The 27,328-nt window shown below is 33.9% G+C and overlaps 2 protein-coding genes across 2 annotated transcripts; both read right to left on the reverse strand.

Moving 5' to 3' along the window:
• On the reverse strand, positions 1-3,201 carry LOC124371279 (DNA topoisomerase 2-alpha-like; the record flags this gene model as incomplete). The annotated part of the gene is made up of 4 exons (XM_046829618.1): positions 3,182-3,201; positions 2,661-2,797; positions 1,919-2,015; positions 1-142 (listed from the first exon to the last, which is right to left on the reverse strand). Coding segments are annotated over exons 1-4 (396 nt in total), but the record flags the coding sequence as incomplete, so codon positions are not given.
• LOC124371280 (DNA topoisomerase 2-like) lies at positions 2,738-26,881 on the reverse strand. The gene is given in 17 exon segments (XM_046829619.1): positions 2,738-2,797; positions 3,733-3,935; positions 4,806-5,038; positions 6,022-6,269; positions 11,562-11,710; positions 12,827-13,018; positions 13,780-13,990; positions 15,582-15,713; positions 15,837-16,027; positions 17,178-17,283; positions 18,217-18,456; positions 20,781-20,954; positions 21,974-22,021; positions 22,023-22,193; positions 23,571-23,814; positions 25,973-26,153; positions 26,704-26,881. Coding segments are annotated over 16 exon segments (2,865 nt in total). The 5' UTR covers positions 26,864-26,881; the 3' UTR covers positions 2,738-2,797; positions 3,733-3,750.
• Positions 26,882-27,328: the final 447 nt, after the last annotated feature.

Consider the following 27,328-nt stretch of genomic DNA (forward strand, 5'->3'; position numbering starts at 1 on the left):
CAAAACTGCTTCCCTGTCTTGCTTTAACTTCCAAGCCTTGACAGGATCGGAGTCGTAACCTTTCTTGACCAACTCTTCAATCATGGCCTTCTTCTTTTTGTTCTCAATGGTCAAAATGCCATCACATTTCTCAACGATGAACCTGAGGAGTAACAAGTCCGTAGTTAATATTCTGACACGTTTCTTCAAGAATGGATATATACAAAGCAGTTTACAGCTTAAAAGAATTAAACTAAAAATAACAAGGTAATCGTTTATTTAATATGCCACCACAATCTTCAAAGAATTAACCTGAAACATTACGAGATTAATTCAAAAATTGTATAAAGTCATTACATACATTTTCAAAATGTTAATAAAAAAGTTAACATCTAAATGGTTTTTGATGAATTAATTCAATTTTGTCCTGAAATACGTGATAAATTTCCTCGTTGTACACTATTTTACTTTTATGAGGTTTATGTTTCTGGGACAAAGCATTTGTGGCAATACATTTATTTCAGTATGCATGCAGTTATTTAAATGTAAAGTTTAAACTGTATTCTTTGGATTTATTTTATCTGTAAAGCAAGGTAACTATAAACGACATTAGTATTAATCACCTAAAATGTAGAAATTTGTTTGACAAGTATTTGGTCTTCCGATCATAATTATGTTAATTTGGTTATTAAAACATATATCTGACCAAAAAGGTTAAATACAAAATAACTGAATAGTAAAAAGGTAGGACCTCTGTGGTTTAATAGTTCTCATATATTTCAACCAAAATATTTCGCATAAAGGGAGGCTAAAAGGAAAAAGGTAACTCTTTAAAGGGTTAAGGCAAAGAAAATTTGTCAGTACACATCTGAAGGCTTTGCCTATAACATGGGCTGGAGTTAAAAATTGTGTTATTAATAGCATCTCAACTCAAATTCAAAAATGTTACACTTCAGAAATTTAGATTTTAGTGTTTCTCTGCCAATGAAAACTTAAATACACAATGATATGTTAATGCTAATAGTTTATAATTTATATTTAACACACAGTGCCTTCAAAACATTCTGAAAAAGTTTCTTACAGATTTACAAGTGACTTTCCTATCTCTCGGAAAATTGTTGAACTATGTAGCTTTAGTTGATTAAAGATCATTTGCTTGCTGAGGCCAAAATCGGAATTTGCAAAATGGAGCAATGAGCTGCAATTAAATTCAGTTTTAAATGCGGTAATACTGCATCGGAAGTGTATACAATGATACACACAGCACATCCCGATGAATGCTTGAGCCTCCAAAGGTGTCAAGTAGTTTTTGTGTTTTAAAAAGTGGTCATCTTGAAGATGATTCAAGAACAGGTCAACTGTCAGTAAGAAATGGGAGTACCGATGGTACCGAGCGATCTAAGACGTTGGACTTTGAGTCTGAGTTAGAGATAGTGCAGGTTCGAATCCTGTCTGTGACCCTTGCACTTTTTATCAGTACCATCGACCTTGTACTGTATCGGCTCTCCCCCTTATTCTGTTTGATAAGATCCTCGCACAGGCCCTTGAGGACGGGCGCAAATATAGCATAAAAGGTAATCTTCTTAAAAAAATACAAAAGAAAATGTTGAAAATTGAGTGCACTACTCGCTGAAAATCGGCTCCTTAGCAAACAAAATTAATAGTCGAGCAGATTGGTATGGTAGTGCACAAGTTTTTGGAAAAAGGAAAATTGCGTGAACAATTTGTTTTTAAGAGCAGAAAGAGCAGCGAGTTTGAGGATTAAGGAACTATGTGGAGCAGTGACTGACATTAACTGTGGTGATGAATTGTGGAGTTTTCAGTGAAATCCGTGCCAAACAGCTGAATGGAGGTATCCAGGTGAGAGACACTCTCCAACGGTATCTTCACGGGAATATCCACAGAGGTTTATTTTACATTTAAACACATCACTGCTTACCTGGCCTGGTTGCTTAGCTTGGCCGCCTCAGCCTGCAGCATCCCCTCCAGGTAAGCCTTCCTCTTCTCGTAGTACTCCAGTCTCACCTCGTAGAACTCTGTGAGGATTGTTTTGATGTTTTCGTACTTTTTTCAGGACATTGTCCTTGTCAAAATGCGCACTGAAACATTAGAAAGTCAAACGAAAATTAATACAATGACTTAAAACTCATAACACTCAGAGATTAAAATCTGTATAACGGATCTAAAAACTATTATGGCATGTGTTATGCACCCGAATACAAATCAAATTGACTAAAAGACTAAAAACACAAATTTCTTCGACGCAAGGAAAACAAAATGCTTCATTTGATGGGAACATCCTATTTTTATATAATTACGTTGTATTTTTTAGTAATATATCTGTACCATCTGGAGAGTTACACTGAGATGGTAGAGTAATTCTTTAGAAATTATTCTAAGAAGTCGTAGTAATTTGAGTATATGTAGTTCTACGTTCAGTGTACAGAATTGTGATATCGTTTAGGATAAAGTAAAATATAATAAATACAGAGACATAGAGTAAAACGCAATTAACATGTTATTATGCTTTTTCATTAGGCTCTCTTTAACATACCACATTTGGTACACATTACACAATTCCACCCACCTGCCACCCCAAACTAATTCTTCATTGTGTTTATTTAATCAATCTGGTAAATAAGACTAAACAAAACACAAGGACTTGTACAACTGTAACGTACCATGCAAGAGATGCTCATACTGGACTGCAGCTTGAAAGCTTTGTGGAGACCTTCCTCTTCCAACTTCAGTAGTTTTGTCTGCAGACAGTGTCACGACGAATCTGACTGTCGTGTCAGTATGATACTCCTTGTAGTCTCTGGGGACACAAAGATGTCATCAAACAAAGGCTAGCTTCCAATACAAGGCTAAATTCCACATACTTCCCCTAAATACGAGGGGTGTTTTTGGAGTAAGGACTGTTGTCCCTTGGATGACAGTGATCATTGACAGCTTCGTGAAGTTTATGGTGAAACGAAATAAGTAAAAGTTAGTTTCAAAAGTAGGATGTTCCAGTAGACCATCTGTGATTACTGGATTTGATAAGTGAAATTGAAAAATATGTCCGCCACGACAAAAATTCAAGATAACCACTCCATCAAAGTATAAGTTGTGACAAACAAATCTAAAATTATGTTCTCGGTGGGTACCCAAACTCTAGACAAGTAAAAGATTTTTGACATTTTCTTGATTCTTTTATTACAACAAAGAGAGAGATGACATATTGAACCAAATTATTACAGGAGACGAAAAGTTACAGCGCAAAGACTTTGCTGCATTCCGGAAAAAGCATGGTATTTTGCTGGTGGACTTCATACTATGAGCAAAGACCATCAACGCTACATTTAATGTATTTCATTTTCCATCTATTGCTAATATCATTGATATATTTAGATTGAGAAAATTACTTGCTTCTGTTATTTTTATTTATAAAATATAAACGTAATCTTCCTCCTTCAATCCACGCAGAGGTTTAAAATTATAGCTGTACAACATTCACAAAACTATGTGATGACCTAAAACTTAAAATTGAGAATTGCTACATCAATAATTAAGTGGACCACCACATTGTGATTAAGTTGTTGGATATTATTACAATTCAAAAAGTTCAAAAGTATTTTCAAGTGTTAGTTTGAAGTTGTAAGCACAATAGAGTATCTAGCTACCAAGAAATTTGATAACATGCCAGCATTGATATGATATTCCTCAGTTACACCTCAATGTAAAAAAAAAAAAACATGAGAGAGCACTTACGAGATGACTGCGGGTTTCTTATCGGTGTCTCCGTGCAGCATCACCTCCATGACGGCCTCCTTGTAGGCCTGAGTCCACGTACCGATAGGCAGTTCTGTGATCTCCAGCTTGTCTGGCCCCATCACAGACAACTCCCCACTGCACATATAACTGTCCATGCCGAACTGCTCTATGTCTCCGCGGAAGTTCTTGTACCATGGTTTCTACAAACGACAGACATAAACATTATAATGCCACACACTGACAAATATACAAGTTCATTAATGTCATGGCTACAAGTTCTTTATCACTTAAGATGTTGTATACTGTGTTTTGACCGAATCTCATTTCTACTGACTGAAAATCTTACAGGAAATCTCTTACCATAATTTACTGTGCCGATTGTTCGATATGACAACCAATTAATCAATCACATTATCTAGCAAATTGGAAACAATTCAAAAGTGATTCTTTAATTGAAGGAAATAAACATGAATTTAACAAAAATAATCCATTTAGTTTTAAAAAAACCAAAACATAAATTGAAAGTCAAGACATATTTTATCTGCTAATGTTTAGAAAAAAATGTGACTTTCAGACAAAATTCTAAAAGTTTAACTGAAATGAAATATGGTGATGTATAGTCTTGATGATAATTTAGGTTCTTGCTGATCAAGAAAGAATCTTTAATTAATAAGATTAGTTGGAAGGGACTAGGAGTTATAACGCTTCAAACCACTAAGGGTACATTTTCTGCTTTGTATTCTTGATGGAAGTGAGCAGGTTTTAAATATCTAACTGATGATGCCTTAACCGACGAAAGTTGCTTTTTAAATAAATTTAAATGTGGAAGTATGAAAAATGTCTTTTCCATTAAAAACACTAAGGGTAAAGTCCAAAGCAACCAAAACTTCACTGAAACCTTAAAACAGAAAATATTGTATTGTCCACCCACAGATTTCATGGACAAAAAAAATAATGCAGTTATTACTACTAAAAAGGTTATCAGCACATACAATCTGACTCCGAGATACACTCAAATTGCTCCTTGAGGAAATATCACTTGATTTCAACAATCAGCACAAGCTGCTTACCAAATTGTGCGCTTTCTTCTCCCTCCATCATCCTTTTTAGCACTTGGATGATCTCACGAGGGTTGTAGTTGGGTATTTTTGTCATCCAGCCAGTGCCGATGCCGGAGGCGCCGTTCACCAGGATCATCGGTATTATTGGAATGTACCAAACAGGCTCAATCTTCTGGTTGTCATCTTTTAGATATTTGAGCAGTGGATCGTCGTGGGGATGAAAGATGAGTCTTGTCAGGGGGCTGTGACAAGATACAGAAATATATCACAAACAGAAACGTGTGAAAGGTTAAACTCATCAGCTTTAAAATTTTTCCAAAGTAGTACACACACGTTACTTCTGTATTTCATACAAAAAATACTTTATTTTAAGAAAATTGAGGAATCCAAATTTTAAACTGATAATTTTAGTTTTCCTAAACTAAAGAAAAACTGGAATTTTGGAGACAAAACTGGATATATGACATAAGAGATTAGTACGCAGCATGACGCAGTGTTAATAAAATTGTGGAAGAGATCACCGTAACAGTTATGTTGAAAATCTTAAATAGAAGTAATTGCACATAATTTTAATCCTTTCAAGACTACATAAAAAGTGTAAATTTTTACATGAATCTGCATTCAAATTCACAAAATACGACATGATAGTTTTTAACCTACAACATCTTATCATGAAATATTAAGGTAATGCATGATTTCTTTCATGATTAGGTTTTAAAAAATATAGTCTCAAACAAGGTACAAAACTATAATTTTTGTTTGATTTTACTTTCTTTACAAAATTGTATATTAATTTTAAGTTAAAGCCCCAGTTTAATACAATTTTGTTAACGCCTTTAGAGTAAAAATGTCTTATTTATTGTATAAGTTTCTTATCTTAACTTCATTTTCAATGAAAATATTGTATATATACCCTAATAAACTGTAATAAATAATATTTATACCAAATAACAAGTATTTCAGAAAACAAAAACTATACTAATAATAAACTATCAATGACACAAGGTCTAATGATTAAAATATACTCTTAACATATTATTATTTTGTGGACAAATTATTGCGATTTTATTCACATATTCCCAATAGATTTAAATGAAAACAAAGTTTTATCAACCAGAAAGAGCTGATAAAACCTTATTTAAGAATTTAATTAATTATACATTAATACTAACACATTAAAGCCTTATGATTCCAGTGATGACAAAGATGTGATTAAACTGCTAACCTCATCATTGTGAAGATATATCTGGGGCTGGCCGCGTCCTTGCCGCCCTGTAGTCTTGTGCCGAACTGACCAATAGGCTGCAGCAGGTTCAAGTTGTTGCTGCCGACGTAGTTTTGCGCTAAATTGATGATTGTGGACATGAGCGACATTTCACCGTGGTGATACGCCGAGTGTTCGGCCACTGAACCTGCCAGCTGCGCCACCTTGATCTCCCGCTTATCGTTACGTTTCAAGCACGTGAAAAGGACCTAGATCAGAACCAGAGTTACAGTTTATTGACCACTTATTGCATAAAACAACTAAGTTCTTGAAACTGCAAATTTACTGTTACTAATTTTCATAAGGGATTTTTTTAAAGATTTGTTTTTTAAATTTGGGATTAGATTTTATTCTTAATTCAAATGTTCTCATTACAGATTTTTAAGGCATTTAGATTGAAGCAAGTAAATTCATGAAAGCATTTAATGCTGCCACTTAATTCCATTTGGGAATATTGACTTTTTAACTGAATGCAGATGCTAAATAAAATAAGACAGCTCCATTTGCAGAGATTTGGTCAATTTTATAAAGAATGATCTGTCTTTTTTTAAGTGCTATTACGTTCATACTCATGGTTGTTTCAAGGATCCTACAACAAAATATTACCGTATAAAAACTCAGTGAATATTTGAAATTCTACCACTTACTTGCACAGTGGACCAAATATGATTAAGGCTTTCACAATAGTGTAAGACAGACACATTCACCGCATTTTAATTTATCATAAAATAATATATCAGAATATCTGTATCCAATATTTTAGTATTATACAGGTTTAAATAAAAGATATTGCAAAGATATCAGAACATGCGAGTGATGGACATTACATGTTTAAAAACATTATTTAAGACCTGCTTCTAGCAATGTAAGTGGCACTGGGTGAAAGCATATCTAAAAACACAGGAGAAAAAAAAATACTGTTAACAATTCAAGTTTTAAATCCTTAAATATATCCATTAACTTGTTATATTTCCAATCCCAATTGTGTTTTTTTAATATATGGGTGATTCTCCAAAATGTGTGTACAGTATAAGTACTTTAAAGTTTAAAAAAATTTATTTCATAATTATTTTGTAAAGTTATCAAATTAAACAGCTTTTAAGCCCATAATGTCAATAAAAATAGTAGTCAAGCTTAAAAAAAATTTTTTTTTGCTAAAAAATTAATGCAAAACATTGAACACTGTCCACACCGGTGACAATGGTGTCCATACCAGTGACCAGAGTAGAGTATCATGCCCTATTAGACAAAGTTTAGTTTTTTGTTAGTGTTTTTTTTTTAATTTATTGTTATTATTATTAGCTAATTTCAATTAAGTTTTTTAATCATTAATGTTTACGTATTGATTAAAGAATAATTTTCAGCCTAAGCAAAATTGACAAATAAAGCGCTTTTAATAACATGTCAGCTTTCAAATTTATTTCTCTTAAACATGGATGTTTAAAGAAGTAGGAAACACAAACACACACATTAGATCTTAAGCTAGTTTTAAATGATACATTTCTGGTACAGAAAATTCATATTGTTGCCTATTATTTATATTAGGTTGTTCCAGAACAGTAATAATGTCCGTTAACTCAACAGATGAAATGTCTTCCACCACTGGCCACACAAATTTTTTTCCCACTCTTCTTCATGAATTTGATCAAAAATTCATCATTGAATTTTTTTTTGATTTGACCAATGTAGTAATAGAAGCTGGACTTCCCATGAATCTTGACTAAAACGTAGTCGTTGACTTTAGGTGTGTTGTTGAGTTTGTCATCAAGGTCTCATCATCATCTGAATATACGTCTCTATAATGGACTCTGTCATTTCCTAAAAATTATTGTTGAGGAAAAATGTTTGTTTTCATTAGGTTTAAATCTACAAAGAAAGGCACCATTGTTTTAAAGGCACCAAACACAAAAGCACTATAAAAAATAATACCTTCTCTGTGTGCACACGCATACATGCACACCCACATACACACAATACAACACACACACACACACATATATACAAACATATTGTTACTTATTACCCTTTCATCTTTCACCTTACCCAAAATAAACCATAAAATATTTGTACAAAAGGATACTAGGCTGATTTGTTTCTCTCTCCTCAGTTGTCATCAATTTGATTTCACCCATGTCAAAATGCAAGCATGGTTTACTACTTGAACATTTAAGGCAGCTTAATGTTCTGGTCTGTATAACCATGGGTTTTTCTTTATCCCAGGTCAGCTGGTGTATCTTCATCGTTCCAGTTAAGGTTTTCAAAGGTTCCGCTGGTAAAATTTTATCTATTTCAATTATTTTGTCATTAGAGACAGAGAAAATTGTGTTGTCTCTTTACAGTTTTCTCTGATTGAACTTTCAAACTGTTCAAAAGTTGCAATATCTGTCCTACTAACCAAACTGTCTGCCAACCTCTTAACGCTTCCACCGATCCCCATCAGCAGCACCTTTCCCGTGTCCTGCTTCTGAGTAGTGCCATACTACCTCTTCAACACCAAGTTTTGGACACAGATGATTCCCGAATAAGTGAAACATTGACTTGCTCTTATACTGTGTCGATGGTCCATCACTAAGAAGATGGATTTTTTTCAGGTTTGGTACAATCATTTTTATGCATTTAATCTCAGGATCCAAATGTGCACAAACGGCTGATGGATCATGTCGCAGACTTTTTGATATCGAGCAGAAGCTTTTGTGTTTTAGTTTATTTTCATTTTTATAATATAATACTGAAGTATGAAGGGTGATTTGGGTCCTACTTCCACCAAAGTGAAATGATTGTATCTCACTGAAATATTTGCATGCATAGTTCTGAGAGTACTCGAAGGTAAGCAAAGCTTCACATTCAGTCAAGTTCTCTTTCACATTTTGTATTGCTTCAAACTGATGGATAATGTTGCAGACATGATTCATGTAGGGTACAATCATCCTCTTCATTTCCACAACTAAATGTCCCAATTCATACTCTATTTTTGTTTTAAGAGTTTTTTGGCTGAGTTTCACATTTCCTTTTATCATTATAGGTACTTTCTTGGTTAACCATTTCTCATAAAAGGTTTTTTCTGTGCTGTTAATTTCATTAAACTCTATTTGTTTGACAGCACAATTGTAACACTCTCTTCGCAAACATTTTTCCTGAAGCTCACCAGGACAGCATAGGTTTTTCAAAATTTCAGAAGGTGTGTTCTTTCACTTATTATATTAAGTTTTTTTAGTTGCGTAAGCAGTCCAACATTTGCATGCATTTTACATAAGCAAGTGTCTCTTATAGCAACTGTAGGTATGACAACCCAAAATGGACGAAGCTTACAAAAAAAATGAGTAGCTAAAATTTGCATAGATTGGGTTTTCCTTCAAATATTTAGCATGCAATTTTTGGAGTGACTCATTGAGGTACCTCTTTTGTTTTCTTCAGTTTTTTGACGGTTATAGTTTCTTTTTTTCCTGAAGTCATTCTGCTGTTATCATCACGCTCCAAAAACTGCACAACACTTTGCTGCAAAACCTTTGCGTGAGCATAAATTTTCTTCTTATGAAGATATCCTTTATCTATACATGCTTGACGAGAGGTAAGTGACCTCATGTATTCAAGGAATCTGTATTTTCGAATTACCTTTCCTGAAAAGAATTTCCGAACACTAGCATTTTTGTCATTTTTATAATTTTCTTTTAATTGCTTTGCAAGTACTTCTCCAAAAAGTAACTTTTTTCTGACTTCCCTAGACACTTTCTGATCTCCAAGCAAACTTGCCACAACCTTTCTGGGCGTGTCATCATGAATTATACACTTTTCCGCCCTACTTTGATGTTTGAACCTAGATAATCTTGACTTATATTTGTTAACCTTTTGTTCTGCCTTCTTTAATTTGTTGATTTCTTTTTTTCTCTATTTCGCTTTGCAATTTTTTTCCCACTTTCACTCTGTCTGCTTGGTCTAGGTATTTCTTCTGCATCCATAACCTGTGGACTTTCTGGTGGAGTGTTTAATTTTTAAAAACTGTTGCTGCTCCTCCATATGTTTTTGCCTATTCCTGTACTTTTGGTAGCGGTTTCGCCAAACTCCGTCTAATTTTTCTTTGTTACCTTTCGGTCATTTCATGAATCAACTTAATTTGTCCTTCTTTTTTTTAAATTTTTATAATGTTCCCTTCTCTTTAACTTTTCTTCCTCATGTTTTAAAGGGGTCATTTTTTAATTTTTCTCTCACTCTCCTCATGCTCATCTTTTTTTGCTCCCTCCTTCTAGCTAAATAAGCTTCATTAGGTTTCTTCTTAACTTTTATCTTAGCCATTTTACAGATTTCTTTGAAATAACCTGTAAAAAACACCAACCAATAAATAAACATTAAATGGAAAAGTGAGATGTAAATTAAAATTAGCCCTATAGTGCAAAGAGTTCGAAAAGAAAAATTATGTAAAGAAATAGGATATTACAGATGGTTGAACACTCAATTATAATAGCAAGATATAGTAATGATTTCAATCAGATCTCTGTAATAGTTATAAACTTCACCACATTTAAGTAACTGAAAAGTATATTTAAAATATAATAAAACTTTTTAGTTCAATATAATATATAAAATAAAATAAAAAGGCATGTAGTTATATGAAATCACTGGTGTGGACATTTCAGTCACTTGTGTGGACAGCATATGTCCACACCAGTTATGTCCACACAAGTGATGATTATAAACACATCAGAGCCTAGCAACTAGAACATTGAGGTTAGGTTTAAAGATATGTTGGTTTCTTTTAGTTTACAGTAAAAGCTAATAAAAAATCATTTTAATATAAGGAAGTTCTATTTACCTGCAAAGTAACCGTGGTAACACAGGTGATGATGTATGCTTGATTATTCCACAATTTTCAACTTGAAACGTCTAAACAACATCCAACTAACTCAAAACAGATCAGTTTTACTAGCCACTGGGAACAATACCTAGTTTCCCTCCTTTCTCAAACAAAAACTACAGCTGATTTGAAGGCAGTAATTTTTTGCCTAGTTTTTCAGTTAAGTCCACACAAGTGACTCTCAACCCAGATACTCATACAAATTGTTGCATTATAGTAATAATAGTTCACTTTGTTTTCAATCATACTTTCTTATTTGTTTTATTTATACTATTAAAATTACATATAGATTTATTATTTAAAATAATAATATTAAATATTATGTAATTAATTACTTTTACTTTGAGAAACACAATTGGTGACTGTCCACACCAGTGACTTGTCACATAGTGTGGACAGGTGAAAAAATGTTAATATATTATAAAATTACTTTTTCATCCTTCAAGCATTTCTTGTTATATTTAAATAGTTTAATTTATAAAAATCTTTAAAAAATTATCGTTATTTGTAGATGTTTTTTAGGCCAATACATCAAACTGTACACTTTTCTGAGAATCACCCATATCTCGTACATCACGATCAACCTATACTAAATACTTCTTTGTATAGATCAATGATCTTAGTGATTAACGGTCGACAGGATGGTACAGACCTTCCGGGAACCAGGTTTGAGACCATCCACGAGGCTGGGGATGGAGCGTTCGTTGTCCATGTTGCTGAACAGAACTAACTCCTTGTTGATGAAATCCTTGTAGCTCACGACACGAGTAGTCTTCGTGTACAAGTAGTCCTCAGGCAGACCTGCACAACACAGACCATCAGTATGCTTGATTTTCTCTACATAATCGTAAAATGCATGGTGCTTGTGGCCATAACTTAAATTTCACCACACCTACTGAAATTACAGCAAAATACTTTTACACAAGGTGTGCCAACTGTTTCGTAAATTTTGCTATAACTTCTTTCTTTACTTCCGGTGAAGTACGAGGTCAATAACACTTTTGGTGTATGTATTTAGCTGCATTGTGAAAATGAGTGACTAACGCTTGCATTTTAAAGGATAAAGTGGCTCGAGGAGAAATATCAATCAAGAGATGAAATTTAAAGATAAAGTCGGCAAAAATGTGTACAGCATGCAAACAAGTTTATAAAATGAGCTAGTAATCTGCAACAATCAGAACTGATTACTTAATTAATGAGCAGTTGAACAACATTAATAACTCGATTATTGTACTTTAAGTGAGGGATGGAGCTTAGTAAAACCTTAAATGTTCAGTTATTATTTGCCGTAGTGACATAAATTTTGTATCAAAATGTTCATTTAAAAGTAATCTATATTTACTGTAATTCTTATAAACTTTTCATAAAATCTCCCGTCTTTTTAGTTATTACCGTTTTGAACATTTTGTAAGGCCGCCTTTACAAAAACCTGGTATGATATCTTTCTGAAATTTGTAAAAAAAAAAATCTTAATTGGACTAAACAATACGCTAAGTTTGAACTTTATACTTTAGACCATGGCATATTGTATTTATTTTGAACTGGACAAATCAAAAAGTGAATGGTGATTTGGAGAAGTATAATGAACATCCTGTATAACCTATATTGGCTTTGAGTACTTAATGAGGCATATTGTGAGACAATACTGATCTAACGAGCAAATTCATCACAAGATGTGAGTAAGAGTAGATGTACGAGTAATTCAAACCATCGACCATGTAAACTCCCATCCAATGTACCAGAAAATTGTAAAAGAGCAACTGTGTAAATACCAATAACCATATGCCAAAAACATCAGTTTATCATTTGGCTTTAACACAATAAACTGTAAAGATTTTAAAAATTTGTTGCCAAAATTATGGAATTTTTACAAGTACCGGTTTTTATGTGAGATTTTGAACAGCGACGAGTACTCACCGAGTTCAGCTCTCCGCTTGCAGTCTGTCATCCAGTTGGTGAGCCATTCCTTTCGTGAGTCTACAAGCTTCTTGCTGAAGGCCATCAGGATGTGTTTATCATCCTCATCTCCGCCGTGCTTGAACAAGATCCTGTGCCTCTTCATGTCTGAGAAATATTCTTTTGCCTCCTTTGAAGTGGAGGTACCCAAACCTGTACAATTCCCCAATTGGTCATATACTGAATCGAAATCGTGGAAATAAAAGTATACTACACAAAAGTAAATCAACGGGAATGAAAACACAGGAAAAAGTAGGCATTTTTATTTTATTTGCTTGGACCCAACGAGCAATTCCGTAAAATTTTCGACAAATTACAGAACACCCTGTAAATATCAATGTTACACTGTTTCAAACAAAAACACCTATATTAGATGAAAAATAATACAGTTATTGGTTATTGAGTAAAAGCTCTATTAGTACTTGATTGAAGGACAAAACCTTTTATTCAATTGAGAAACATTTGTCCTGACACTAGTGAAATAAAATTTTAGTCTACTGTTTTTTATATTATTGTTGTTTCTGTTCAAATTTATTTATTATTTCTCATTGGACAAAGCCTTTTGATGAGCATTTGTCCTGTGTCAATTTTGAGGCCACAGTTACAAATTTATTGAGTTATTATTTGTTTTATTCTCTATTATTACTTCTTATATATTTTATTTGTTGTTGTTATGTTATGAACTTATTTATTTATTGTAGTTGTACATTAGTTTTTAATCATTTATCAATTTTCTTAGGCTTATCGAACTATTTTGTTTATACGAAATTGAGGAATTTGGTATTGGCTAGTTATACTAATGTTATGAATTTACTAACAATGTCAATTTCATTTATATATGTTTAAAGACAAATAAAGTATCTTGAATTACCAAACAGAGTAGGCAACAAATAGGAATTGCAAAAAATAAAAACCTTTGTAGTATTTGATCTTGTACGTGTGCCAGTTGTCCTTTTCTTTCTTCCATTCCTCGAACTCTGGCAGAGAATAAAATGAAATCTCCTCCTTCCCTTTCGACGCCTTGATGATGGGAGTGATGAATTCCTCCAGGAACGGCAGCTTGAGCAGCGAAGGCCAGTTGGTGTGGATAAAATTGATGATGAGCCCTTTGATATGTGATCCGTCCTAAGTGAACAGTACAAGTTATGTCAGTCCTTCAGTACGGAACAGTTGGATGTTTTGTAATCTACAGACACCACTAAGACCACCTGATAACAAATTGATCATTAACGAGTAAACAATTAAAGTAGTAGTTAAGCCTCAATTAAGACCCAACACAAGGTATAAAATGAAGGCTTCATCCACTTCTCTCATTCCCCTAATGGGTTGATAGCAGTACCAGACAAGATTGGAGTGAACACCCACGTGTCTTCAAAACAACTCGGTTGATCAGTGAAGAAAAATGTTTAACGTCTTGCCGTTACATTGCAAATTTTTTTTCAATCTCCTTTTAAGCCTTAATTATGCCCATCCTCATGGACCACTAGCCTGTGCGAGGATCTTATCAAACAGAATAAGGAGGCAAGACGATACAGTACAAGGTCGATGGTACTGATAAAAAGTGCAACGGTCACAGACAGGATTTGACCTGCGCTATCTCTAACTCAGACTCAAAGTCCAACGTCTCAGACCGCTCGGCTATCAGCATTCCCAAATGAAGATACTCATAAGAACACTGAAAGTACCATCAAAGATTGAACGGACTGGATTCCCTAGGACTGGGTCAGAGGATCCGCTCTGTGGAAGGTGTAATGAGCAGGAGGAGACTGCTGAGCACCTGCTCTTTGATTGCCCTGCAATAGCAAGAGAGCGGTATGCCATCTTTGGTAGCTTGGACAGGGGTGGTGAATTTTCGCAGGAGGACTTGATAGGTTGTTTTTGGCGGTTTGTTGAACTGCTGAAGTTGTAGACTGGTGGGCCTCATGGTGTTTCCGGGGTGCGCAAAAAGCCCTTGAGGCTTAAGTGCATGGCAGTAGGCCACCCCAAGGAAAAAAAAAAAAAGAAAAAGGGATAACCCTGAAGAGTTTGCCAAAGGTACCTAACACCATACACCTGGATTACCACATGCTAATTTTGTAGTGTCCAACTGCTGTAACTAGAGACCAATAAGTGTTTTTCCTGCTTATATTGCAATAAGGATTACAAGGGTGTTCCTGGAGCACTTGGCAAAAGCCCCTGTGATGACAAGACCAATACCAAATGCCCAATAACAATGTCACAAACAGAAGAAGGATGCTAAAGTTGTTGAGACTGAAATTTAAATGTTCCTCATTATTGTAGTATCACTAGATAAAGGAATACAACATTTTCCAATATATAATTTTTTAAATTATATATCTGTTTTTCCAATGCTCCAAGATTCTACATTCCTCATTATGACTATATGGAATCAATGCATTAATCTAAATACACCCAGAACTTTGAGCAGATCAAGCAATTAGTTAACATAAAAGGGGTTTAGGCTTTCAACGATATGTCTCGAATTTGTGGTCACGTGATTTCAGAGAAGTGCGACAGTGACACAAGCCAATTCTATTTTCAAGCAGACCTTGAAACAGTGATGCCTTGTAAATTGCCACTGTCTACTGAAAGTTGCAGGCTTGTAACAAGTCACTTGTCTGTACTGTTGTACTAGTATAGGGTTTGTACCAACTCCATGGACTTATAAGAGTTAACCATACTCTACTCCGCTCCGTTTAGATCCTGGACAACTCACCTGATCTTGATCTGTCATTATCATGAGCCTGCCATATCGTAGGGTCCTCAAGTCGTCCATTGTCTCGTATTTCTTTTTGTACTGAAGCCCAACAATCTTGATAATGTTGTTGATTTCCGCGTTCTCCAAAATCTGACAAAAGAGAAACGTAAACCATGAATTAGTTAATCTTATTTATTCACACTAAAATGCTATTTGCATAGAGTGAGTTTCTCAGTTCTCGGTTTGTCACAATGAAGCGAAACCGTTACACACCTGTTTGTGCGTGGCCTCGCGCACGTTGAGCAGTTTACCTCGGAGTGGGAACACACCGTACTTGTCACGGCCAACCACACCGAGCCCGCTCACAGCCAAACTCTTGGCTGAATCTCCCTCAGTCAATATCAAAGTGCAGTCCAGTGAGTTTTTCGTGCCTGCGTCATTTGCGTCTTCTAACTTGGGCACTCCTGGACAAAAAACAGTCATGCATAAATTTGTAACATATTTACAACCATCCCTTCAACCCGTATCTGCATACTTGTAAGAAAATAATAAACTCTGAACTTTTGGTAACAATCATTCCTCTCCAAACTAAAGATAAAAAATCCATGTACATGAGTTATTAAATCAACTTTTAGTAATTTTTGTTCACACTCAATATTTTTATTTGTTTTGTCTACTTTCTCTACAATATTGCTAATTATCAGAATTCTTAAGTCATATCCATAAGCTATTCTGCTTCACATAACTTCTTTCAATTAAAAAATTTTTAAATTTAATCTACACAGTTCTTAAGATAAAATTCTAATCCTAAAAATTTCAACTCGAATCTACGCACACAGGCCATTAAGGCCCATAGTATATATATATATATAGTAATTTTAATTTCTCTCTTTATTTCAATATATGGATTAATTCCTTTGTGATATGACTTTTCAATACTATAATTAGCATTAAATTATTTAATGTTAACTATTTTGAATTGTATTACTTGTATATTTTATTACCATTAGATATCCAAATGCTACATTTGTTTTCTTTTTCAATATAAAATATTTACTTCTGTTTTTAGTATTTTGTGGAAATAATTGTGATTTGTTTTATTTTTATAATTGACAGCAATGTTTAAAATCTTGGAAGGACAGTTTTTATACGAATTACAGATGGATTTTAATTCCTGGATCATTGGAATCTTGAGGAATCAGCAATTTTGGTCTTCAGTTCTCTTTACGATACCAGAGGAGAACTATCTACGCCCAAAAGATGTTCCTATCTGTTGCAGACCACGCTGGCTGTGTATTTGTTACATTTTCTGAATACACAATGCGACAAGCTAAATAACACTTTTATCATTGCTTTTATTGACATTTTCACTGAAAAATTGTTTCTTACAAAGTCGTTACTGTTATATTATGCTAAACAGTCTGTATGTGTGACTAGTCCACATTTGCTATTTTAGATTAAAAACAATGATATATTCACGTTTAATATAATTTGTGTCACTACAATACAACTGTTTTTCAATCATTTGTCTGTATCAGTGTGAGTTGTGGTATAACTACAATAACAGACAACAGAACATTCCAATTACAACGGTATAAATTGAACACACGTTACCTTTAAGTTTGTTTTGTTTCTTGCCACTGCAAGTTTTCTGGAGCTGTGTTTGTGCCTTGAACTTCGCCCAAGACAAGACGTTCTCGATGATCCCCGACTTTGAGACCTGCAGGTAACATAGTAGCATTAGAGGTTTTAGTATTACTATTTAAATTACTTTTCCATATTTATATTTGGGTACATGCAACGAATATTTAGGCACAAAACGGCTACTAAGCACATCAAGAAATCTAAGCCAAACAAAATCTTAATGAAAGAAACGTTATCTGCGAACATATGTGGCTAACTAAATCTTCCAGTTGAAATGTCCTAGGATAGCAGTGCACTTTACCATTTACCACACATTCAACCTTTTAATTATTTCCTGTAGATAATTGCCTTACTGTATACAATTCATTTACCTAGGCCACACCAGCAACATTTTGGGAAAGTTTTACAATGAGACACAAAAAAGTCCCTTACAACAAAACTTTTGTAAAACCATCCTTGAACTTCATGAACAATTTATTATGGCATAAATCAACTCTACTCTACTAAAGTCTTTCATATTCGTGTTTAATGAACATAACTGATAGATATAAAAACACATATGTTCAAACTTTGAATCACCCTTCTGAACTTCAAATGAAAGTTTTTTTCTACAGAACAAAATTTTTATTTTCACCTCTGGAGTACATCCATACGGATTGATCATTGGAAAAATTAATAGATTTAAATAATTATTCTAGATAAGTAGGTTAAAATTAGAGAGAGATGAGGATATGATAAAATATTTTACAAGTGTAAAAATAATGAAAGAAATACAGAATGCCAAGAGATAGTGAAGGATTCAAATGAGGAAACAGATGGAGAGTGTTTTAATGAAGGGAGAAAAGTGGAGGAAAAAGTTCAGAAAAATTATGGAATACTAAGAAAAGGCAACATGTTAGACAGATTTGGTGCAATATTGGAATGAAAGAAAGATGATGATGAAGAGTAAGAGTAGCCTAGACTATCAAACAGGACGATCATTCTATTCAAACCTGACGCAACAACTCACACTGTTAATGAACTTTTCTGGCAAGTTGCACTTGGATCCAAAGCTTTTAGCTTGAAGTGTCATGGTCTCTTTAGTCTGGGAGTCGAACGTGGGGTTGACGATGAGACAGTTGACAAATATCCACATGTGGTTCTTCACTTGGAAGGGTTTCACTGTTAACCCACCCTTGTTCTTCTTCTTGATGGTGTCGATCAGCTGTTTAACGATCATGTCAGCTACATGGTCCACGTGTCTCCCACCCTAGACATACCAAAGGAGTAATTAGCCACTTATTCTATTGTGAACAGAGAGCAGTTACTTCAAATACAGGGTTGCTACAGGAGTCCAATAATGAAATTCCCTGACTTTTCCCTGATTTCCAGACCAAATTTTTTCATTTTTCCCTGACTTTTTTTCAACGCAATCCACAGGGTTTTTGGCAATTAATGGGTGTAAAAAAGCGGTGTTGAGGCTAACAGGGTGGCAAATATAAAAAAGCCTGCTTCATGCGCCGCGTCATCTGCAGGCTTGGACTCGGCGCGGCAGCAGTAAGTTTATTTGTGTAAAGGGATTTTATATTTTTCCCTGACCAACGTCGAAATTCCCTGACTTTTCCCTGACTTGAGACCGGATTCCCTGACTTTTAACTGATTTCCAGTCCTGTTTTTTTTCCCTGACTTTTCCCTGACCTGTAGCATCCCTGAAATATTACAGCTTTGTGCATACAGGGAAGTGAAATCCTCCTTTACATTTTTTTCAACACTGAATACCGTGCAAATGAATTCAAAAAACTTCAAAATATAAAATGTGAATGGGAATTTTAACTTTAAACAAAATCTACACATTTCAAAAATCTTTAAATTATGTTCTCGTTTTAAAACAATTGTCTTGACCACTAAAAAAATAATATTACAAAGTTAAAGAACGCCTTAAAATATAAAATCCGAAGTAAATTAATAATGTTTTACAAGGCATATTTTCTTGATCGTGGCACGAAGGCAAATTCAACATTGGTCTTAGAAATATAAATTCGCTCGAGCCAGAAGTACTCATACAGGTGCAAAAACTTACGAAATTGCACGTGAAACCACGAGTAACTACTAGTATTACTATAATTTCCGTCATTTCTACTTTCCACAAATAATTTTCTCAATTTGTTTCATAAACAAAAACATTAGCAACCTTCAGTTACAAACAAAACTGATGACATAGTAGAGCAAAATGTACCCATATGAGCTCATTCTATAAGTGTTTGTTATTTTTCACCACAACAATAGCAATATACCACATTAAACTTAAAGCGTTTTAAATGTAATATAGTATAAATATAAAAAACTCAACAGTTATTGGTGTAAAAACAGAATTGAGGACTCAGCATGTGTGCCTTTAAGGCCCTGGTTCACTGAACAGAAGGATGCAGCATCCTTATAACCACAATGAGTTAGTTAAATTAAGTCCAGGAATTTCACAATATTACAATGAGTATTTATATCAAGTGCAAACAAAGAACTGATATAATAACATAATATTAATAAACTTTTATCACTTTTATACTTTTATTTTACGTACAATGTACATTTCGGAATCATTGATTCCATCATCTTCAGGTACAAATAAGGTTAAGTTAAAATAAATAATTAAAATCAATTTGTCATGTGTTTTTTACTACCTTGGTGGCTAAATTTGTTGTATTTAATTTTATGTGAGATCATTCATTGTATATTGTTTAAAAGTCTATCGAATAATAAATTTTTTGTTAGAAAATCTTTGTCATTTAATAATATATTATGATTAATTTTGGCACTTTTGTAAATTTCAAAATGTTCTAAAGTGGATAATATGCGACTTTTTTTGCTTGTGTGTAAAATTTCAAGATTGTTTTCGATGATGTTAGTGTATGTATGGCCGGTGTTGTTTAAATGGTCTGCATATTTTGAATTTGATGATGTTTTCAATGCTTTTACGTGTTCATTAAATTTAATTTTGAATGATCGGCCGGTTTGTCCAATATAGTGGGATTGACAATCGTTGCAATTTAATTTGTATACTCCACTATTGTTGAATTTTGAATTTTGATTTTGGTTTGTTGAATTGCTTTTGTTTTTGATTAAAAGTCCAAGGTTGTTCGATGTTTTGAATGCCAATTGATATCCTTGTTTATAAAATGATTTGTTAATTTTGTGAGAATGTTTACCAAGGTAGTCTGATTGAATGTATTTGATATTTCTTTCTTCTTTCTTCTTATTTTCTTTCTTTTTGTAATTCTTCAATAATATATCAATCTTGCTTGGTTTATATCCATTATTTTGGGCTATGTATTTAATAATGTTTAATTCTTTATAAAAATCTTCATTTGTCAATGATTTTTATACAGTGATTCATACAATGATTCCGAAATGTACATTGTACCTACGTAAAATAAAAGTATAAAAGTGATAAAAGTTTATTAATATTATGTTATTATTTTAAAACACTTTTAGAGGCTACATCTCTAACATGAACTGATATAGTTTGTAACCTGGAAGGTGTACACATTCATTCAGAATTTACAGCTAGAAACATTACCATAGTGTGGCAACACAAACCTTGGTCGTAGCAATGCTGTTGACGAACGACACTTGTTGGAAGCCACGATCGGAGATGGTCACAGCAACCTCCCACCTGTCGTTGACGTTTTCGTAAATCACTTTGTACGGGTTTCCTGTCTCATCCTCCTTGCCTTTAATGTACAGTTCCACGTAGTCCTTGAAGGTCTTGATCTGAAGAAACCCCAAGCAGATTAATAAAAACTTTATAAATTTGCCCTTATTTGTATTTTGAATCCTACTAGTATAGTAAGGTGGAAAATTTCAATAATCATTATTAAAATTATAACGTGTTTGCCCTACAAAGTTTTAGAAAAAATATTGAATTAATCCTTTGTTAGGTCATACTACTCTTTAAACTATACAAACATGGATACAGGTGGATCTTGAAAGTACCAACTATTTCGGGTCATCATAGTTTAATACATATAATGTATGCAGTGCTCAAACGATTAATTAATAAAGAAGTGTATTGTTACACAAAAATAAATAATTTAACTAACAAAAAAAAGTACAAAGTAGTAGTATGTTGGTTTTTGGTACAAAGTTAAAAAGTACCAAAAAACCAACAAAACACAGCAACTTGAAAATAGCTACTCAAAGTGACAGTATCAATTTCAAAAAAAACTTATAGTATAAGTAAGAATTTCAAACAGAAAATATAAAACATAAGTAAAGTAATTAAGGGTAAAATAATCAAATTACTGAAGTAGTTTGATTGTAAACATAACCAAGTCTTAGTCAAGTTAGGTCTACGTAATTGTGCTTAAGTTCCATTTTTCATCTGAACAGTGATTGGATAAATATGCGTTTAAATTTAAAGGATCAAGTTATTACACGAATTAGCTGTATTCAAGATCAGATTGATCTTGTTGAACAACCTTATATGGATAGTACAAGATTAAAAAACAAAGAAAGGTAAAATGTGTTCATGTTTGTAGTTTTGATTAAAAATTGTATATATTGGCATAATTTTTAGTGGATATCAACAAACTATTAATGTCTTATGCAATAATTTATTTATGTTATATGTTTGTTTGTTAATTAAACACATATTTTACAGCATCATATAATACACTCAAACACAACAATAGGATGTTAAAAAGTTTGACACTACACAATTATAATGCTGTAAATTTCTCTTAAATACCAAAACACCATTCTAAAACCAAAAATTACTAATCCAAACTCACAGGCAAACGCTTCCCATTAAGGAAAACTTTGACGCCACGTGTGGAGGCCCGCAACATCGTAGGCTCTCCGGGACATGAGAGAGACGATGCCGTCATCCAGACGATCCATCTTGAACTTGGTGAGGTCAGGCGAGAAAGTTATCTTCGTGTAGTCGTCGTCATCTTTAGTACACGGCTTGATTTTGGGCTCGGAAGCCTTTGCCATGTTGTTTCCCCAAGTCTGAAATGAAAATTTGTTGAGTCCAGCTATCAGGGATCACAATCCATTTATCACCTGCTTTGAATTGTATAGAAAAAGACTTCAATTGCAGCTTTTCTAGTAAATTCTCCTGTGTATAAAACAACAAAAATAATCAAGGCATAACTTGTCACTTTACATATTATTTGATTGTATGGGTAAGATGTCCAGATCTATCTACCTTTCAATTCTAAATTGTAAAATTATCTTGTTCATCTTTATCGTCTAAACATCCCATCCAAAGTCACCTCAATCCAACATGAAGCTATTCAGTTCTCATCATCAGAATCATTTGGTGAATGTACACATGCAAAACGCAACATTTCATCAAATCAAATCATTTATTGTCAGGACACTACAATAGTGAATAACAACGTCAACAAGTTATAACATGTGAAACAAGTTAAAGAAGCATACTATTACTAGCATTGTAACATTCATTTACACTATATATACACTTCTTAAGCAACATGTTTTTTATGGAGGTTTCAAACCTAGGGCTAGATAATTTTTTTATATGTTCAGGTAAAGCATTGTACAATTTGATTCCCAGATACCTAAAGCTACTTTAGTGCTTGTGTATTTACACTTCATCAGCAACAGATCATTCCTATTTCTCGTAAAATAGTTATGTTATCACAGAGGCTAACAAGGTCATTCAAGTTATCTTTAACATACATCAAAACACCAATACATAAACAGATGGTAGGGTTAGATTAAACTTTGCAAACCAAGCTTTACAGTAATCTATGTTAGGCAAACCAGCAATCAATCTGATATCAGTTGTGAAAGTGAAAATATTGTTAACAACATGTATCTATATACAAAAATGAATGTTTGTTTGTATGTCCTTTATAGAATCGGAAACTATGCGAGACCGATCATTATGAAAGTTTGTATGTATATGTATTTTTTTTTCCACAGAGAAGGTTTTATATGCTAGGCCTATTGATGTGACTAGCCACCAGGCGGCACTACAAAACATAAAAGTTATCCAAGCGCTGTAATTTCACTGTACAAACTGAAATTACGAGACAGTTACGTATATTAAACAGCCAAACACTATTTGAAGGTGCTAAGTTATGATGTATATTTGTCTTTAAAATAAATTTCTGGTTGAACTTAAACCTTGAGTGTTAGACCACAATGTTACTCAATGATTTGCAAGTATTTCACAACACTGATACTTAGATTATGATAATGCCATTGAAACTAAACTGTGTTACAAAGAATGTTGTTCAGAATAATAATCTATTATAAAGCTGAAGAGCATATGTGGTATTGTAATGACTGCCTGATACTCTATACTCCTCTGCACCTCTCTAAGAAAAATTCTACAATCTAAATGATGCATTGTACCTGTTTGAAACAGCGTTTGTACTCTGAAGAAGAAGTCTCGACAGTGAACTTGGTACTAAATATGTTGCAGAGCTTTGCTCCAAACCCGTTCCTGCCGCCTGTTACTTTCTCCTCTTCGTCGTTGTAGTTGGAGGAAGTCAACAGATGCCCGAAGATCATGGTGGGGACGAACATCTTCTCGTCCTTGTGCTCGACCACAGGGATTCCCTTTCCGTTGTTCCAAACGGACACCGTGTTGGCTTCTCTGTACATTGTTACAAACTCATTAAAATCATGCAATTATTGTACTACTGGCATGTGTTGCAACTAAAAATATTTTAAATAAGGTAAAATTCACCAAATTTTTAATGAAAAAAAAAAAAAAGTATAAATATTAAGCGATGAGAAACATTCAACATAGTAATCAAAAGGAATAGAATTCACAGATTTACATCTTGCTCCATTTATTTTATTCCATATGTTAACATCTGTTTGATAGTTTTGCGTCATGTTACATGACATCGCTTTCTATGTATTGGTACACTTAGTTCCCTGACGTAGTATTCATCAGTTCTTTCATTTTGCCGAGATATTTTGGTTTTATAAAAATTACAAAGTAAGAAGAATAATTAAAACTATCTTTAGAGTGATTTTTATTAGAGTATTACCCTACTAAAATATTTTACTTTGTATACAGGGACAGCTGGGTTAATGATTATTAGCACTAAAAGAACTGTGGCCCATATTAGCTCAGATGAGCGAGCTGTGCAGGATGTGTAACTTTCTTTCATAGAATTTGTATTTTGATTTAACAAAATTTGTATGAAATAGGATATATTCTGTTTTGGCTGTATAGAAAGCAAGAACAGTGAGTGCCTTTAGTTGGAGGCCACAAGATAAAGAAGTCTTCCCATCCTCGGAATTTAGAGACTAAAAACACTCCCTGGCAAACCTCATTAGATATGCAGCTCTGCGCTCGTAGCAGGTTTTTTGTGACGTACCAAACTCTAATGGGTTCCAGAGAAGTTTTATATACACAGTGAAACATCAATAATCACGTCTAAAGTTTCATAATACCAAACTTTTTGATAATACAAGGTTATTTTAATACGAAAAACTTCTGAAAAGTAAAAATTTAAGTTAATGCTTAAAATTATATTATTATTACTGTATTATTTTATAATATATATAGAACAAGACTTTTTACAAATATTTACAATCATTTCATTTTATTTCAGTTAGAGGCAACAGTAAACTAAACTTAACTCATCACTGCAACATAAGATGTGGAAAGGACGACAGTGTGGGAAGAGTGGTGAATAGGGGTAGAAAGATTGTGGTGATTCTCTACTGACGGTACAGATATGTCTGGACGTGCAGTTAGTGAAAGTTGGGATGGTGGAGAGAAGTATTTTATTATTCTGTGAAACATTGGCATGGTGGTAAGACAGTTGAGGTGTTATCCTCCATTGACAGTTCATGCATAAAGTATTTTGAGTGCTGTCAAAATAATACTGTTGTTGCCATGTGTCCAAATGACTATTTTCATTATTTCTCAAGTCGTCTTAGATAACCAGGGTTTCTGGGAATGTAAGAATGCTATAGCTGAGCTGGCAACGAATAACAGAGTAACACTCGGTTGGGTGCCAGGCCATGAGGGCATTCATGGAAATGAAAAAGCAGACATCCTCGCCAAAAAGGGAGCTGAGTCCATTATGGTGGGGCCTGAGCCAGGCTGCGGGATAGCTTTCTCCAATAGCAAAGCTCTTCTTAAAAATTGGGGAAAAGAGGATAAGAAACATTAATTTGAGTAGAGCCTCAGGATTGACTATCCAAAATGTTTATCTCTCCTTACGATAAAGGGTGGGCAGCTCCCTTGGATCACAGTAAGGAGGAAATAAGACTGATGTTAGGGATGTTGACAGGACATGACCCCCTAAGAAAACATATTATGAGGGTGGGCCTTAGTCAGACTGACGAATGTAGACTCTGTGGATAATAGAAGGAATCAGCAGAGCATATTTGGTATGCCATCTTAGAAATTCAGAAATGATTCCTGGGAGCATATCTCCTCAGCCCCAAGGATATCAGAGAACAAAAACCCTCAATCTGATTGGCTTCTACAAAAGCCTCGGACTTTGAGGACACAAATGTAAGTAAGGGAGGTGCAACGGTCCTTTTAGGACTAAGCGCGAGGACAAACTGTCCTTTTCCCTCAGGAAAAAAATCCAGGCTTTCCAATCATGGAAGTTTTAGTAATTGGGTTTTTATTGCATTCATATGTGATATTTAGAACAGTGTACTGTTAGGCAAGACCAAAATAATACATGGTTTCAGGGTAATGTACGCAAGTATTGTATAACATAACAAAGTACATGCACCAAGACAATTCATAAATAAAAATAATACACAAATATACTTACGCGTCTATTGTGATTTTGATACAATCCATCTTTGGGTCCCGCTGTTTGTTATCAGCTGCGTTGACTAAGATTTCGTCAAAAATCTTGTAGAGTCCAGGAACATATGTGATTTCTTTCTGAGACATGGCCTCCAGCTCAGCGTCATACACCCACATGGTTTCAGTGACAGGCTCGACAGAACCTGATGGCAGTTACCAGAAAAACATTAATTTTCAAGTCCTAGTCTTCTCTTTAGATGGCCAACATACTGTAGGCATCATTAACACTACGGAAACAAATTACCATATCAACAACATCATGGAAATATACAGCACTAACTTAATAAAAAAACCAAAGACATCCACTCAATGTAACCCCTTAGAGCACACAGAAGGTCTAATTGGTACCTAAAAGCGATAAAAGAAGTAAAAAAAATGCAAGAAACAGCTTTGCTATGTTTCCTTGTGTAGTTTTAATTTTGTTAATCCTTTTTGGGACATTAAATTATATAAAGTTTTCTGATCTATAACATGTTTTAGGTTTTGTACAGTTTTACAAATAATAAGAAAAAGGCATTTATATTTATTTAATTTAACTTGAAAAATCTATAACAGAAGTGATATCTACGTGTTAGCAAAGACGAAACTTATGTTATATAATATAATGTTACAACATACTGCCCAATTTTGAGCAATTGCACAAACTTTTATGAGTTTATTAACAGAGTCAAATCATACACGAACAGAACTCACCGATATAGGTGTCGGGACGAAGCAGAATGTGCTCCAACTGTGACTTCTTCTGGTAGATCTTCTCCACCGTCAGTTTCTTGGCTGGAGCCTTCTTTGGTGGCTCCTCACTCCCTGTGTCGGGAGAGATGCCATTCTCCTGCATACTATCTCCTTCACTCATCTTTTACAGATATTCTGCAAAACACACACAAGCCTACTGTAGGAGTCACACAATATAAACACGTAAATATTCCACAAACCGTTTATTTTCAGTAAGTTTTTAAATTCTGTAAATGGCAAGGTAAAGTCCTAAATTACAATGCATTTTGCCCGTTATGAAGTGGCAGAGTTGTAATTTGCAACACAATAAACAACGTCTGCTAATTACGTTATTTTTCAAAGAATCCACATTCAAATCATAATAACAGTTACACCATTGAATCGGGAGATTACACGATTTCCTTTTATGTACTCATGTTTATATGTATAATGTGTCTTTATATTGTTATCAGCCATTAAAATCCAAAGATGTCTGACATGCTATGCAATGTTGACAGCTGCTGCTGCTTTTGTTCTGTAGTAATTGAAAATGAAGTGTGATTTTTAAATTTACTATTTTAAAACTATTTTCAAAATTTAAAATAGT

Source organism: Homalodisca vitripennis, unplaced genomic scaffold (assembly GCF_021130785.1).
Source record: "Homalodisca vitripennis isolate AUS2020 unplaced genomic scaffold, UT_GWSS_2.1 ScUCBcl_1230;HRSCAF=4590, whole genome shotgun sequence".
Lineage (NCBI taxonomy): Eukaryota > Metazoa > Arthropoda > Insecta > Hemiptera > Cicadellidae > Homalodisca > Homalodisca vitripennis.